At 40.3% G+C, this 18,376-nt stretch overlaps 1 protein-coding gene across 2 annotated transcripts in view; it reads left to right on the forward strand.

The window, feature by feature from the left end:
* Positions 1-18,376, forward strand: part of cdh4 (cadherin 4, type 1, R-cadherin (retinal)) — a 204,914-nt gene that overhangs the window by 164,893 nt on the left and 21,645 nt on the right. For both annotated transcript variants that reach the window (XM_086086866.1, XM_086086867.1), the window contains exon 7: positions 7,118-7,290. In XM_086086866.1, the coding sequence (XP_085942992.1) occupies positions 7,118-7,290 (173 nt within the window). The remainder of the gene's footprint in view (positions 1-7,117; positions 7,291-18,376) is intronic.

The following is an 18,376-nucleotide window of genomic DNA, read 5'->3' on the forward strand; positions in this document are numbered from 1 at the left end:
AGCTGCGGTCAGTGACAAGCTAAATACGAGAGCAGAATGTTTAAGTAGATTTCTTGTCTCGACTGGACGGACTCTTGTTCTAACAATCAGACCCTGAGGACCCATGTTTGTTTTCACAGCGTTCAGTTATTGTTCTGTTGCAAAGTTGAATCTCAAGGGGATTTGTAAACAATATAGGAAGGCATGATGGGTGTCCGTGTGTGTGTGCGTGTGCGGGGGTGGGGGGTGGGGGGTGGGGTTTCGGTTCTTCTCACTGGAGCGTGGATCTATATACAGAGAACCTAATTAGAGAGAGCAACCAGACATCTCTCTGTCTTTTTTCATTTCATCGTCATGCTCACTGCTTAGTTCAAAATGGGAATGTAAAAAGGGCAATTGTGTTGCATTGCAATGCAGTTTTGACGAGAAAGTATTTTGTGATACAAATTAACAGGAGGTATTTTCTAGTTGCTCCTATCTGTTCTTACGGAATCAGGTGTTAACTGTTTGATGTAAAAGGAAACCCGATTTGCGTTGTTGCTTCTTGAATTGATTAATTTTAATGAAGAAGGTTAAAAAGATTGAAGAAATTAGATCAGCTGTGATTTAGTGCCTACCCTGATTTAGTGCCTACCCTGTCTTCCACACTAATAATGAACTCAGTTAAGGTTCGCTTCAGTTCAGTTGGTGTCCAGAACGCTGTACACTACAAAATTACATCAATAATAAGATGCATTCTAAATGAGCTTTTACAGTTAATCACATTATCATAAAATGATCATATTTGACACAAATGGGCAATGTTTCTTTTTATGCAACTACATTTCGGTCAACAGATTGACATAGTGTATGTCACTGTTTCTCAGCCCCAGTCCTCGAGTCCATGTCTCTCTCAGCCAACAAACCCGAGGATCGTTATCAGGCTTCATGCAGAGCTCGCTGATTAGCTGATTAGCTGTTAGAGACATGGAAAACTGGCTGGACTTGAGGACTGTGGTTGAGAACCACTGGTGTATGTAAACTTTAAGGCCTAGATACACCAGTCCGACATCAGCCAAATGTGACCCACGCCTAACCCCTGTGGCGTCGGCACGTCGCGTAGAAAAATGACAAATACACACACATAAAAACAACAGTCGCCTCACTCACTTCGACCAAATGTTAGCGCGGAAGGTTAGCTACCCGGAGCTATAGTTTGATCCAGCGCAGACATTTTTCGTAGTTGTTTGAGGGTTTAGGGAAGAGAATCAACCGGACAATGTCTGCCGGACACCTCCTTCCAGTCGATCAGGATAACGGTTATCACTCTTACACAACCCGTGACTACAGCGTTTAATGCACCACCGGGAGCCGGATTGCTTTGTTTGTCCGCAGCAAAACATGCGTGCTGACGTCTTGCCTCTTGATTGGTTTACCAGGTCATGTGGGCGAGTTTTAAGTCAATTGCAGAGGTTGTCACGTTTTTGCTCACAACTGCCACCTCTGGCCTAAAGCGTAACTGCAGCCTCTGTGTCACGCTCGTGCATGGCGCCACTCCACCCCTCCTCCCACTCCCACTCCCACTCCCACTCCCACTCCCACTCCCAATTTTGAACTGAATTGAGAATGACCCCTAAATTGATACTGCAAAATAAAATAAAATGCCTATTTACTACATGAATTTCATACAAATATTATACTAAGGACTTAATGTACACAATAATTATAATAAATAGTCAAGTGTAGTCATTGTTTTCTATTAACATGAAAAGCCTACACGGATAAAAGAATCTCACTGAGCGGTGTAGGTTTGCGAGTGTTTGCAAATTTAGCGAATGTGAATTTTTCATCAGGGTGTGTTCAAGGTCACAAAGACGTTGGCCAACGGTTTTAATGGTCTCAAGCATTTTTTTTTGTTTGTTTGCAAGAAATTTTTAACATTAAACATCTTTGCGACCTTGAGCGAACCCTGACAAAAAAACAACATTTGTTAACTTCGCAAACACTTGCAAACCTTCACGGCTCAGTGAGAAACGGGCCAAAGTCTTTAAAATGGCACCCAAACATTTTGGGGAATTTTGTTCAGAGCACAACTCTGACATTAATACTTAACCAAAGAAACGTCCCATGTAGTCTCAAACAGCTGCTCTCCCAATTGACACATCCTCACATGAGTTCCCAGTTTACTTGAGCACACCATGTTTGTCTGACAATGCCATTCCTTTTTTTGTTCTTGAAAGAAAATCAAAGCAAGTTTCCCAAACCGAGCTGTACTTGCATGTAAATATCTGGCAGTTTCTCTGAATCGCATTTGATTCCATCTGAATGATTCTGTTGTGACTCCAGCACCAAGAACAGAAAATACATTCCTATGTTTTCATTTTAGTCCAACATTCATTGGGTTCATTCTTGCCGCATGTGCTAATTCTCCACAACGTTTAAAATCAATTATATTCTGTAATGTTCTGTTCTTCAAGCCCTTGCCAAGTAAAGGAGCGCATACACACGTACAGCAGCATCCCTGGGTTCTGCATCTGCAGACACACTTATCAAAGGTTCAGTGAAGCACTGCAGCACATCTCCCAAGGTAATGTAGCATGAAAGCCACCAAAGAGATCTACAGGGAAGCATTACCGTCACCAGATGTTACACTGTGAAGGAAGCAAACCATCAGCAGAGATCCATTTGAGCCGGCTCTTTTTTTGTCATATCACCACAACACTACCAAACCTGTGCGCGTGGCTCCAAAATACTTTTTTAACCTGCCAAACTGATAGATTTCTGTGCCCATCTGTGCGTTTATGTTCCACTTCACATCAATTCACTTTTTTTTCAAAAATATTAGACATAAATATTATAAATATTACACAGGGAGTTAACGGAAAGTGTAGAAGAAGAATCAGCGAAGAAGATGAGCACTTTTTTTCCCCCTTACTTTATTGCAATCTGCAGAAGAAACATGTCTTTGCGTGTATCGAAACAACTTGACAAAGACAAACACAGGAGAAGTGACAATGGCGGGTGATTCAAGTACAACACCGCTTGTTGAACGTGGGAATATAGAAGCAAAAATATTTTGCTGCAAAAGCATAAGCAAGCTAAGGAGGCTTAGCAAAACGACTCCGCGATTGTTGTTGACAAACTGTCCGCAGTCACGTGAGAATTAGCGCATATGTCATCAATCTGCGACAATGCGTCGTCATCGAGCTGCGACCATTACATCACCACTGGAGGAATATCTTGCATATTCATCACTGTTTTCCTGTGAAATCCTTTTTTGTTAAATTTGGTTATGATATGGATCTGAACTGCTCCTTCTGTGGCTCCCAATCAGAGACTCTTGTGCATCTGTTTTGGAAATGTACTTATGCTCGCAAGCTATGGCAAGACATTTGCAAATTTATTTTGGACAATATCTATCAAAACCGCGCCAACGTGTGGACGAACGACCTGAACGTTAAGAAACTTGTGAGGATACGTTGAAACTGGCTTTCGTGTGCACGGGGCCTTAGTTCCCTGCTTTCTTTCAGTCCAAAACGTGTTTGTCCATCAAAATGTAACAAGAAAGCTTAGCGTATATGATTTTTTTAATGATTGAAATTCAATATTCAGATTTTGGCATTTACATGTATTTTGTGGCTGCAAAATATTAGACACACACACTGTAATCTTCTCTGATGCAGTTGGAAGAACTGCTGTTTTGTAATCAGTTGTTACATATTACAAATCAAGAACTGATTGGAATGGAAAACAATTCAAACAATGGATTCAAAGCCTACAATAGTATGACTTTTTGCCAAAGTTATTTAACCTTGTAAAAGTATGCAATCATGTAAATCCATCTTGTCAGACGTCAAGTTAATTGAGGTATTCAACCGATCAGCGTCAGGGTGTAGAGGCAGAACCTTAGGTTCGATTTTAGTTTCAATGAACCATAATCAAGGAAGTAACGTATTAGTAAGTAAGTATTTTTCTTAGCAAATTCTAGCTCTACCATCTTTTTATATACATCTGACACTCAAGCATTCTCATCAAGTTTGAAGTAGGTTGTCTTTCGTCTTGTTGCCAAACCCTATACACTGACGCCTGCATTCGCACTTGTGTCGTCTGAGAGGAACAGACATGACCACTGTGCACTAACAGGCATCAAGACTCTTTCAAAAATGCCTTCGTGGATTTAATCTGACCTTTGCATTCATGTAGGAAGGGCTGTCAGTGACCTTATATTTCATATTGGCTGCTTTTCCAAAGTTACTTTCCTTTTGTCCTCAGAGAGCAGTCGGCTCCATTAGAGACCGTATGAACTATATTGTGTCGCCTTATTGTTTCCCACAAGATTCACTGTTTCCGCCTTTTTGCCTAACTTCCTTTCCTCCTCAACCTCCACTTCCACCCCAATCTCCTCTACACTGATAAGAGTTATTGTACTCTCATGCCATCCATCGCTGCTCACTTTGTGGATTTCCACTGTACTTTTTTTCCTGCCCTTCTTCACTTTCTTTTTCTGCTTGGCAATTTCGTACCGTTCCTATCTGAATGTTGATATCCAGCCTTCTTCCTCTTATTTTCAAATCTAATTGGGAGGCAGAAGTTGATTCTGGCTGAAGATGGTGAAGCGGCTCATATAGCTTACGGATTATATCGGGTCACATGGGCAAAATGACCAATAATATTTGCATTTGCCACCAGTAAAATGTTCAGCTCCAGTGATTTTGGTGAAAAAGCAATTAGGATTCGGTATTAGTATTCAAATTAAAGAGGAATTAAACAGGCTCAGAGATTAACCCTTTTGGGCATGGCGGTCATTTTTGGATATGAGATGGGACTACCATGGAGCCTTCTTATTATAATGAAAGGTGTAAGGCCAAAATGTGAAGAGGATGATAATATTTTAAAGAAAATATAGGCCTTTGATTCTTTGAACCATCAACTTTTCCTTTCTGTATATAACAAACTCTGCTTTGTAACTTAATGATGTTTGAAATGGAATTCTTGGCCACAATTATGTTGTCACGGGAATTATTGTGCCATCAACCGCCAGTTATGGGGGCAGCTGTATCTGCTCACTTGTCAGTGACTTTGACAGTCTTGACAAACACATTATGTAGAAATATTCATTGAAAATGCATTCATATTTATCAGAAGTGGGCACTTTACAAAATGTTGCTGGTCCGTCATTTGTCAGCGCCCTGGGCACCCTCCATTGATCGTCACTCAGTCGTTTTTTTCAAGCCGTACCAAACTGTAATCGTCACTCTGTCAATATATTTTAAACACGCTTCGGTCATCGCTTTGTCACCACTATTTTAGAACCGAAATACAGAGGTGGGCATTTTGTCAGTCCGTCAATCGTCAACAAAACGGGTGTCCGTCAGTGAAGAACAGACGGACAGTCCGTCAGTACTAATGGAATGCCCACCTCTGAGATATCCTCTCCAAAAGGTCAAACACAATCCCTTTCAAGACTAGGGATGGGAATCGAAAAGATTGTTAAGAACCGACTCCCAGTGTTTCAATTCCTTGGCATCGTTTGCCGTTTTTGCTAACGATTCCCTTATCGGTTCCGTGTGGGACGATGACGTCACCGCGCGCGCGAAGCCCGCGACATGTCCGTGTGCGCCGAGCAGTAAAGGAGTAGCGAAACAACCCTGAGTCCCTCCCGGATGACCGAGCTGCTCACCCTTTCTCTAAGGGAGAGGCCGGATACCCTGCGGAGGAAACTCATTTCGGCCGCTTGTATCCGGGATCTTGTTCTTTCGGTCACGACCCACAGCTCGTGACCATAGGTGAGGGTAGGAATGCACATGGGCCGGTAAATGGAGAGCTTTGCCTTTTGGCTCAGCTCCTTCACCACAACGTACCAATACAGAGTCCGCATCACTGCAGACGCTGCACCGATCTGGCTGTCGGTCTCCTGCTCCATCGTGAACAAGACCCCAAGATACTTAAACTCCTCCACTTGGGGCAGGATCTCATCCCCGACCCGGAGAGGGCACTCCACCCTTTCCAGACTGAGGACCATGGTCTCGGATTTGGAGGTGCTGATCCTCATTTCAACCGCTTCACATTCAACTGCGAACTGTTCTAGTGAGAGTTGGAAATCACGGCTTGATGAAGCCAACAGCACCACATCATCTGCAAAAAGCAGAGATACAATGTTGAGGCCACCAAACCGAACCCCCTCAACGCCTCGGCTGAATCTAGAAATTCTGTCCATAAAAGTTATGAACAGAATCTGTGACAAAGGGCAGCCTTGGCGGAGTCCCTCACTGAGAACGAATCCGACTTACTGCCGGCAATGCGGACCAAACTCTGACTGTGATACACGTGAAGCCAATTTACAAGGTATTCAACATGATCAAATTCTCCTTTTCAGTTTTTTTTTTCCAATCAAATGCAGCATTTCCCTTGCTTACACTCTCACCTCCCTCAAGTATCTTTACTTTGCCCCCCTCCAGCAAGCCTGTTATTTTATCTCAGCAGTAGCAACAACCTGCTGCCTGATGAAAAGCGACATTTTCCCAGAAACCTGCCAGAGATCTCTCCTTGTTCCAGCACAAAGTGTCTCTAATTGCCTGGTCGAAGCGGAGCGTCCAGCTGACAAACACATGTTGATCAATAAACGCCCTTAGGAAGGCCACGGAAATAAATGGCGTCTCGCAGAAAGATGTGGGACACACACATCCAGATCCAAACCCCCCCCCCCACCACCACTCCCCCTAAACCTATTCTAATGATACCATGATCAAATCAGCAGTACTGTAGACGTCATAGTTGGACTTTGTAGAGGTGGGAACTGTGTACTACCATTAAGGCTATAAACAAAAGACAAAAGAGCACAGTTTGAAATCAAAGCTGATATGACAGGTTTTCTTTTGCTGCTCTTCATAATAGATCACAGTCGAAAAGTTGCTGCCAGATAACACAGTATGTTACAGCAATTTACAAAGTCTGATTGACTTGTTGCAGCGGTTATAAATAAATGTTCTCCCCTTTAATATTTTGCCAAAATTCATTATTGACGCCTTAAAGCAGAGAACCTACTTAGTTCCGATTTTTCTTTGTACTTCAACGAATGCCAGCTGCTTGTCTTCACACTTTTTGATGTTCTCAAAGTGCTTATTTTAGCCGTTTAAAACATTATCTTTTCTCTCCGTAGGCTCTTCTGTTATGCAAGTGACAGCCGGCGACTCAGATGACTCCACCACAGCTAACGGCATGGTTCGCTACCGCATCCTCTCGCAGACGCCCCACAGCCCCATCCCCAACATGTTCACCATCAACAGCGAGACTGGAGACATTGTTACAGTTGCGGCGGGCCTGGATAGAGAGGTGTGTGTGATCATTTACCGTGACCAAGCTTGTCACTCCATTTACTTCGATATAAAATCTGGTTTTCCACATTGAAATCAATTCAAATGCGCTTAATCCTTTCCAGCCCCCAAAATGACACCAGCACTTTTACGTTTGATGGTTTTGTAAAATGCATTATAAAACCAGAATAAAGTGTTAAGACTTAAAACTGTTTTAATGAAGCCCAAAGTCACCCGATTTTATTTAATAATATATTATTATTATGTTTTATTGATTTTATTTGTTTAATTACGGGGGCAGCAGCATATCTGAAGCACGTTGGTATTCTTTTTTTATTTTTTTTTGCACGGAAGAATCGACCAAGCGATGGCTTGTAACATGAAAAAATGGTAAATTGATGCACTCGTAAGTCAGGGCGAAACGACTAATTTTAACGATTTGATTCGTATCACAATTCGGGGTTGCTGGTTCGATTCAAGGATAATATTGGTTCATTTAGAGCAATTTGATCCGTCGGTCGATATTTAGCATTTTATGCAAAATTGGTGATCGACTGTCATGTTGCCTGATCGATCAATGACGTCATAGATCGGCTCCACAAAATAATACATTACATGTTAGAGTTAATGTTTATCAGTTTTTTTTGCTGAATGATATCCTTTTTCTCTCCATGAATTTCAGTTGACGTCAATTAGCATGGGTTTTCGTTAATTGTGTGTGCCAGTCCCTCAACCCCGCGATTGGCGGCGTTCAACTGTAAATGTTGTTTAAATAGATATTTTTGCTCCATCTTCTGATTGAATTGGTGATTGGCTATAAGTTTTTTCAAACTCATTGATCGCTGATCACGTAGACTACTTAATACAATATGTTCCATGCACGCATAAATGTAGCATTACCTTTCTGATGCATGCCTGGTAAAATGTTCTTTTCCACATAAATGGCAAGTTACATATTAACATATTTTCAACTAATGACAGCATTCCGCTCACACATATTTTCATCGAAATCACTAATCTACACGAACACAAAGTCCGAGTTATATGACTAAAAAAACATAAACCAAGGAGCCCGTCTGTTTTTTGCTTCTTGTCTGTGCCACACATAATGAATCTCGGCCCATTTTGGGGTGCCGACTTGCCACCTGCTTTAAACTATTGATTAATTTATCCGCTAAAAATGCCAGACTATTCTGTATTTTTCAATTTGGTCTCTTTACAGAAAAGAAAACTCAGCAACATGAAATAGCCAAATGATGGTTAACTTATAGTATGTGTACAAATGACTGTCTTCTTTTCTCAGACGTAAGGACAAGGCAAACTATAAAGATATAATCTATTGCTATCTTTGCTCATGTAGTCTTTAGGATTTCACCGTCGTGTTTTTTTTCTCTCTCATCTGCAGCTGGTGTATTTTTCTAACAGCTATGGTTATCCTTAACCCCACACACCAATCCCACCATAGCACAAGATGTCCCACTTCCACCTCACTCTCTAATGAGGGAGGTCACTCGGGGTTCATCCATGTTCATGCGTTGCAGGTTGTTGAGGGTACAAGTGCAAAGCAGAATTTCTCTTGCTGCAAGAAGCTGAAAAGAAAATCTGGACGGCAAATCCATGGAAACATTTAACTTTGTATGCCGTCGTAATGACTGTAATTTCATCTCATAACTTACTTGGTTGGTTTTTACAGCAGACATAAAAGCAGTATTGATTGTATCTCATAATGTTTATATTCTGAGAAGGCCCACTGGTCCCTCTCAGCATTAAACCCAGTGAGCCAACACTTTTCAAATGAAAGCTGGATTTAACAGTATAAAGTAGGCATGTTCAGAAAAGTTTCAGCTGGAATGTACAGAATGTAATTACAAATCATCTCATCTCAAGTTGGCATGCTGATGACAATACGAACACTATCAGAGTTGAGTGAACATGGGCCAGCGCTGTGTTGCCGGTCTCATTTTGCAGAAGCAACAGCAAGCGGATGTGAGGCAAGGGAAACCTCTAAACATATCCAGCCAAACTGGGTCCCACCTTCCTGTGATATGAGAGCCCCACCAAAGGTGTGACCCAACTGAGAGTTCGCCCACCTGCTGTTAAGCTCGTTAACACAGACACATATTCTCGCGCTTTGCCAACACAGAGCAATTAACATAAGAACAATGCCAGGTGTCTGGCTGAATCTATACAGTGAAAAGGCAGCTATACCGCACACATCTTGTGTCAACAATGAATTCCGCTTAAACACCTTTATATCCTCTCTATTGCTTCCTCTCACATTTCAGCTAATCCTCATCCACCACAGCGGTGTTTAATTAGAATATTAAAGTTCTAATTAACAGGTGAAGCCGTTTCTCTTATATTGAGGAGATGGGGGGTACATGGGGTTTAGCCTAGTTATCGTTTCCCCAGACGTTACTGAATGCCAATTATTGTTATGAGCGTTCTCCGGCAATAACCTCCCTCAGCCGCTCCTCCTCTGAGCACACGTGCTTCCTCCACATGATGCTTTCGACAGGCTTACAAGAAGGATTCCACTTGCGTTGTGTTAATCATGCCAGCGTAAGATGACTTTGTGCATTTTAAATGAAGATGAGTTGAATTGAGTTGAGGGTTTCTATCTATTTCATTTTTGTAAGCAAATTCCACTCAATAAATACTAGGGAGAGGCTAAATATCAAAATGACTTTGAACCGCTCTTTTTCTCACGAACATAATATAGGCTACAGCAGTGGTGTCCAAATTTCAGCTCTATGTGGCCCGCCATCCATTTTCTCACGGCCCTCTGCTTTTGACACTGCTTTTGACACGGCCTGCAACCCTGTTGGGTGCAGGTATTTTAAAAAAGCGTGTTGTGGGCGGGGGGTAGATATTGTGACATTTGTGACACCCACATCTCCTAAGATCCACCTGACAACTACTAATATTGATACATTTCACTGAAAGAGCTTTTCTCAATATGCAAAGAAACTTTTTACAACTAAAATAGTAACACTCTTTGTCTAAATAATGCCTCATTAATTTTCAGCAGTAAAATATTTTCTTCCACTTTTTGTTGCCTCTCGCTTTCGTTCTGAATGTGGAGATCGGCTCAGGAGACAGGCGGATCAATTCTAATGTGATACAGTTGGGGCTGCCCCAAAATCATGAAAAATCCCTAACTGCTTTATCACCTTTCATAGGTGTTTTTAAAAATAAATGAATAAATAAATGAAACAAACGACTAACAAAATGTTAACGCTGTTAGATTTGTCTAAGGTTGCAGAGAGCTTACAAAGCACACTACACAGCAATTCACTTACTTAGCACCTCACACAAATATTATTAATAATAGAGGAAAGTCTTGAACTAGTCTTTCTTTAAAATTAAAGCTCAAAAGTTACAACTCAAATTTAGAAGTAGTTCAGTTACTGGTCCTATTAAATTAAGTCATTTTCCAGTTATAAGTTCGAGTTTGCTGCTGAAAGGATACAGTGCACTCACAATCATGGATCTGTATAGCTGTGTCTTCTGCCTTAAAAAAAAAAGCGCTAACAAAATTGCCAACAACATTTTCTCAGGCAGTTTCGGATGGAGTATCCAAAATTCTCATTAGTGTTTCTCTATATAATCCAGTTTGTTTGTTTATTTGTTTTGTAACATCACATTTTTAAGTATAATATAATCATAACAATATCATATAATACCTGATTGTTTTTTTTAAACAAAGCTGAAAAACTGTTCACATGCCAATAGCCGCAAGTACTTAGTAGAGGATAAGCTCCTGATTAACATTCACCTGTTTCAAAGCTAATGGCTGTAAGGAAAAGTGATTATAATTTTTTTTTTTTAAACACATAACACAAAAAAAAAAGTACAAATATCCGGGCAGCAAAGTGAGGTGAAATTTTCTTTTGGAGTGGACTAAGAGATATGTTCTAGGAATCCCTTGGCAGTTCAGGTATTGTTCTTAAAAGTTAGTAGTGTGCAGTGTTTCTTTAAATTGTGTGGCATATGGGGCAAAATAATTGGTACCACTTCAGTGCGAAAAAATTATCTATACAATATGTATGTTTTTTTTTTATAAATAAACCAAGGACATTTATACATATTGTTCATAAATAAAAAACAGCTTGTTTTTTTTAGATATGTACATCTTGTGTGTGTGCCATCCATCCATTTTCTGTACCGCTTGTCCTCACAAGGGTCGCAGGGGTTGCTGGAGCCTATCCCAGCTGGCTTCGGGCAGTAGGCGGGGTACACCCTGAACTGGTTGCCAGCCAATCGCAGGGCACACAGAGACGAACAACCATCCACACTCACAAACACACTTATGGACAATTCGGAGTGTTCAATTAACCTGCCATGCATGTCTTTGGAATGTGGGAGGAAACCGGAGTACCCGGAGAAAACCCACGCAAGCACGGGGAGAACATGCAAACTCCACCCAGGAAGGCCGAAGCCCGGACTCGATCTCACGTCCTCCGCACTGCAAGGCGGACGTGCTAACCAGTCAGCCACCGTACTGCCGTTTGTGTGCCATTTTTTGTAAATTGCAAGAGTTTGTTTTTAAGCAAACTTGCAAAGAGTACATCATCTCCACTATGTGAAGGACTAAACAAAAAGAGGCTGACACATTTGACATTTTAGTACAAAGCTTCTATTTTCATCCTTTTTTTTTGTTTTTTAAGAGTTGCCATCCATATTGTTTTGTCGTAAGAGACTGTTAATTATAATGACTTGATATGTTAAATATCGCTGAAATCCTCAAGACGCATCCTGGTTCCACAGCTGGCAAGATTGCACTCTTTTGTAAGCAGCGGCCGGCCTGGCAAAAACAACTGCTGTCTTTCATTAACCCCGAATGTCTCAATCCCCCCCCACCCCCGAGCCCCATGCTCCAACGGTCCAGTGTGGCTTAATGTGATGTGGCTCTTTGCCTGACTGTCCGCACTGCTGATGCCAACTCTATGCAGGACTGCTTGGCCTGCGCTGTCTGTAGGGGATGAGTTCCCACAACCTGGCTCTATTAGTGTCTTTGGATTCCACCTGGAGAATATTGCTGCGAGTCTGCATCCATGAAACGGGCCCGGGGGGCTGCATTGTCTATGAGAGTTATGTTAACTCGCAGCAGAGCATCCAAGCTCCCGGAGCAAGCCAGCAAATCCACTGGAGAATTGTGAGCAGGTTGCTGAATGAGGACTAATGATGCATGGAGGTGGATGAGGCCATTTTGTAGCCAACACTGAATCAAGAGCACTGAAAAATATGTTCTCAACATCGTGTGAACTTTGTATTGAACCTTTCTTGAGAAAGTTTTCTTTCCTCACTGCGAAGTTGCTACACTTTGTGCTCTTGTTCCAAGCATTTTTCTCACTCGCCCTTTTAGATTTTATTTTTAACCAAATGTGAAGGTGTACTCTCCTCAAACAACTAAATAGCCTTAGCCTAGTAGCTAGCTTCTTAAGTGTTGCCATGTGGCACAGAGACAGTTGTACCAAACCTTGTTGTACAAGCATTAACTTTATATTTGGAAGCTAATGCTGATAAAGGTGTTAACCAATGCTAATCTCTGCTAACGCAATTCCGCATTATGTTTGGCAGCCACGTCGAGAAACTCGGTGTGGGAGTGGTTATTATGTTAATAGCTCACTCACGGGTACATTCTCAGAAGTAGACTTACGTTTATGGGAGGAAATGCTGTGCACTTTACACTCTAGTGCCCAGATGATTAAGACTCAAGCTATCTGACTAGCTGGCTATCTCTTAAACCTTTTAAGTTAGGTTAATTAGTAGTATACGCACTCTAAGATGTGATGTGATCTGAGATGTGATTAATTCCAAAAGACTTTTAGTAGACAACACGTTAGAAAGCTTTCACGTATAGTTTGTGCTGTTTTGATCAATTGAAGTAATCGAGTAGTCTCTCCTTATTTGTTCTTTAATGAGGGTGGAGAGACCAGACGTAGTGTATTTTTAACAAGGTGTCCTTGTCACTTTGGTTCCGTTTCTCTCACTTCCCGTCTTTTATTCTTAAAAGATTCTGTGTTGTGTTTGTCATGTTCTTGTTTAATTCATTATGTTTTGTCTAATATTTGTATGGTCACGCTGATTAGCACGATGAACTAAATCTTTTGTCATCTGTTTTCTTTATTCTAGCAGCTACATTGATGGGTGTCTTTTTTTGTATCCAGTATGAAACTAAATCTGCTTTAATGTGGTATTCCTGCACCTTTTGGTGTTGTCTTTGTTTTTTGGCACACTTTCAATGGTTTCAGTTAATTATTGGCATAATGGCATGTGTGCTATGGGAAATGGGTTAAACTAAACCCAAAAGGGCTTTGTTAGTAGAGGTATTATTTGTTTATAGTTTTAAAAAAATCATAAAAAAAATAAATAAAATAAAAAAGAACGGTTGTATTTGTCATTGTTTTTAATGGTGACGCTATTACCATTACGACAAAAATTGTGTCAATATCAAGTCAAAAAATAATTACTGAATCTCGCTCACCCAGTACATACACATGTGGACAACATTATTGGTACCGCTCTGTTAATGAAAGAATAATAATTAGTGCTGTCAAAGTTAAAGCGTTAACTAATTAATTAATTAACAGATAAATTGCACTGTTCATTTTAGCCACAGATGATCCTTTATCTTGATAGCAGATGATTACGTTAAAGGTAGCACAAGTTGTGTTTGAGAAATAAACATAACTGCATACATTAAAGTAGAGCATTTAATAAATGTTTGCCTATGACATTCAGAATATTTGTCAATGTCAAACTTTCGGGGTCATTTTGTTCCCATTTTAAATTATGCAAGTAATTAACTGATTAGAAAAAGAGGAGGATGAGCGTTGCAGTGGATCAATTTTTTTTTGAAGATGTCCTCATAACATTAAATGTCGAAAGAATTAACACACAACAGGTGTGTTTTTTTCGCAGGCAAAAAATGTTGATAAAAAGCCTTTTAATTAAAGATTAATCAAAATTATAAGATGTGATTAATCTGATTAAAAACTTTAATAGTTTAACACCTCTAATAATAACAATAATAATAGGTTTTTACAACAATAATATGTTCTTTGCAGCCCCAATAGTCTAAACATGGCTTTTTGATGAATATTGTGTTTGTGAAATATGAGTGAAGCCGCAAAATTCAGCCATTTTTATCCATCTCAGGGGGCAGCCATTTTGTCACTTGCTCGTTGACTGAAAATGACATCACAGTTGCTCAGGGCTCAAGTAATGACCAATCACGGCTCAGCTTGTGAACGTCACATGCCCATGCTCAGAAAACAGGTGAACCGTGATTGGTCATTACTCAAAAAAAAAAAAACACACACAAAAAAACAATTAAAGTGCCTCCATTTTCAAATCACCTTTCAGTTATACTGAAAACTGAATTGTGGAACACTGGTAAGAGTTTTCAGTGGCCTAAAATACACATTGCATGTGCACAAAATGCTTTAGGATTTTTGGAGAAAGCAGCACTGGGCTCTAATTCAACGGCTCAGCATTTCTACAGGACTCATTAACGAGCCTCTCGTAGCTTGTTTGGCCACTTTTGGGCGACAGAGTGCACTTGGCTCTGTGTGTGTGTGTGTGTGCATGTGCGGATGCATGTGTTTCCCACCTGTTCCATCTCACTGGACCATTAGTCGATATGCATGTGTGCACTAGAAAGGCCATAACATCCAACTAGCCTCTGATGAGCGATAAAAACCCTGCAGGTGCGAGGATGCATCTTTTTCATCCCCAATTATATGAGAGCTCCACCTACTGGCAGTCCTCAAAATATAGATTCCTCAAACAATATATTTCGTTTCCGGCACAATTCTTATATCAATATAAAGACTAGATCTTTAATGAGGCCGCCAAGAGAGTCATTTAGTCTGAAGTGCTTTATGAAGGGCTTATGTTATTGGTATTTCATTACACCTATGATAGAGGTCAAGTTGGAATAATCATTAATACGATATTGTTTGGGTGTGGAGTAATGAGCATTTGTGCACTTCATGATGACTCAGAGATGCCTCATGACCCCAGTTGGGTTTTAGATCTGTCTTGATGATGCAGAAGGATATATAATCAAATGCATCTTTAATTACTAATTAAAAAAATGTGTAAGAGAATGACTACCCGACCGCGGTGTCCACACACACATCCACACCTGCAAAAACAGCTTTTATTATCTTCCCTCAGACCGTCCCTGACATTAGTCGAGCTTACAGAAAAGCGTTTAAAAATACGCATTGATGAATAAGGCAAAACGAGCCTGTCAGCAAAGAGAATCTCAATGAGATAAACTGTGCATGTACAACAAAGCAGTTGACTCTGCTGACACTGACCTGTCCTTGACGTCCATTCTGTCCTACTCCATCTCTGCACCCTGACACAGTGGAGGACTGTGTGGAATTAGGAAGAGACCACTTAGTAGCTGCTTTAATGATTGCTTTGGGTGGAAATACACACACACTTTGGTGGATTTGGAATAATGCTAAAATATGTGTATAGTGCGTACTATACACCAAACAATCATTATTATCAAACTATAAAGCAGAATATAAATTATACAAACAAAAATAATGGGACCCAAATTAAATAATATGGAAAAAAACTTGAAATGAATCTCCACTTTGAAGCGGGTCTACAATCTACAAGATTTGTAGAGCGGGCCTGTGGGTCTATTCGAATAGAATAGGAAGGTCCAGCACGGAGTAAATTGAAACGAAATCATGGTTATTTCAGTGTTCATACTTGGTGTAACGTTTTTGTTTGGTGGTGTGCCTTGGCTCAATAAAGGTTGGGAAACACGACACTAGATCGACATGAACTGTTGCAACATACTATTGCGTTTCCTTTAGCATGCAGTCTTCTTGGTTAACTTTCAGCACCATGGACAGCCACCACACTGAGCCACTAGTGATGCTGTTTAATGTGGTGACTGTTTTGTGTGCTGCGGTGTAATACGGCACGTTTATAGCGAGCCTTTTTAACATTTCACAAGGGATGTTTGATACCGCTTTTTTTCTGACCGATACCAGTGCTCAACCCTTGAGTAGTCACCGATACCGAGTCCCGTTACCACTAGTAATTACAGATCATTTGAAGACCTACATGTCCCAATTTAGAATTTTCCTTTAAAGTACATGAAACTAATGGCAATTTTCTATTATTCTAATTTCTAGTTCCTGATCATAAAACAGCCACAAGGGGGCAGCCACCGCCGCGAGTCAAAAACCTTGATATATCGGCTCAATACCGATACCTGTTATTGGTACTCTCCTATCCCTACATTTAACTATAGTTCAGTTTTATATAGTCACAAAGTATTCATTCAGATACAGTGTTCCCTCGCTATAACTCGGTTCACTTTTCACGGCCTCGCTGTTTTGTTAAAAAAAAATTGGGGGGCTTCTATACTTTTGCATGCATATTTTTTTTTTTTTACAGTAATGTACCCATTTTATAACATTTATGATGGTTTGAACATTGAGAATGTTTCAACAAGAGAGAAACGTGAGAAAATGTAAATACCTTTATGAGAAAAGTGTATAAACTGTGGTGAGGGGTTTTAGAGCCTTAAAACATTTATAATAAATGTAAAGATAAAGCTAACTACTTCGCGGATTTCATTTATTGCGGGTATTTTTTGGAACTTAACTCCTGCGAAAAATGAGGGAACACTGTATATACATATAACCTTAACTATATTCTTCCTATCCACAATTGGCGCTTCAAATATCTGTAAACATGATTTTGCCGTTCTGATGTCCCCTTTGCCATTCATTTGTAAGGAGTTTGCCGTTACAGATCTACTATGTGTAAATCACAGGTATGCAACCAAGTTGTAAATATCTATAACTCCAGTTTAATATCTCTACAGTTTCATTCTGGCTGGTCATAATTCACATTCAAGATATCATTAATCCCTTATCATGTAATGATTTCTGGCTAAACCGGATAGTGGATCCCACAAACGCAGAGACACAAAGGGTAAGATTGACAATTCTTGCACAGCGGGGAGGAACAACACAAAGCGCTGGACGAAGCCAGGAGAAAAACTATTAACAAAAGTCGCTTGCAAAAGCTGCAAGGAAAGAAAGTAACAAAAATGCACCGAGGGCTATAAAACCGAATAAACAGAATAACACATAAAAACGAGCTACGCAAAGTGGAGAAACTAAATGTGACGTGGGAAAAACTACACGTGGAGATCAATCGCTCAAGTAGTGATGGCAAAATCTGAAATAAATCCTACCTAAGTATACTTCATATGTAAAATTGCCCCGCTGATTCATCACCCTACATAATAAAATGTCAACAACCTCTTGAACGCTTTGAACGCGGTGGTTGGTTTAGTGGTAACGCATCCGCACAATGGGCTGAGAAAAAGGTTACCCAAGTTCAGTTTCCGCTACGGGTGTCATGTTTTTGCAGGTCATTCTTTTTCCTCTCTAATACTTTCTGTCAGAACTGTTGCAAAAAAAAGCCTTTGAAATGTAGCCTGTTAAAATGTTGTTTTTGATTAAATGTGATAGCACTGGGGGTTTCATCAAAGCATTTAAGTCATGTTGAGAGGCAAAATTAAAAACAAACCAAGTATCAGCAACAAAAAGCTTATTTGTACTTCTATACTAATTTTGACGGGGTGTTTTTTTTTCCCCGTGATATTTTTTCTCTCTCATGGCGTCCATTACAATTATAGCCCGATTGCCAGTTGTGCAAATTAGGTGATGACAGACAGCCAATAGTTAGTTTCCTTAATGGGGAGCGGGCAACATTGATCTATTGTTTGATTGTAATATTTTACACTTGGTCACCAGATGTCACTGTGGGGAGATATTTTGAACGTTCCTAAAGATCGATTCTTTTTGGGAATCAATCGTTTCAAATGATTTGATCGTTTCAATGTTCCATTTCTGCCATCCCTAGCGTAAAGCTGAGGAAACAAAAAACTACGGAGAAAAAGGACTCAATGCGTGGATACCAAAACACTCAGGCAGAAAGCCGAGGAGACAACAACTTAAAACTACGGATCAAAAGGACTCACGTGAAAACTGGAAACGAAGAACGAAAACTAGAACAGGGATAGGAAACACTGAATGATGCACTTGGAC

The sequence above is a fragment of the Leptonotus elevatus genome, chromosome 10 (genome assembly GCF_054856555.1).
Source record: "Leptonotus elevatus isolate MCC_2025b chromosome 10, RoL_Lele_1.0, whole genome shotgun sequence".
In the NCBI taxonomy this organism is placed as follows: domain Eukaryota; kingdom Metazoa; phylum Chordata; class Actinopteri; order Syngnathiformes; family Syngnathidae; genus Leptonotus; species Leptonotus elevatus.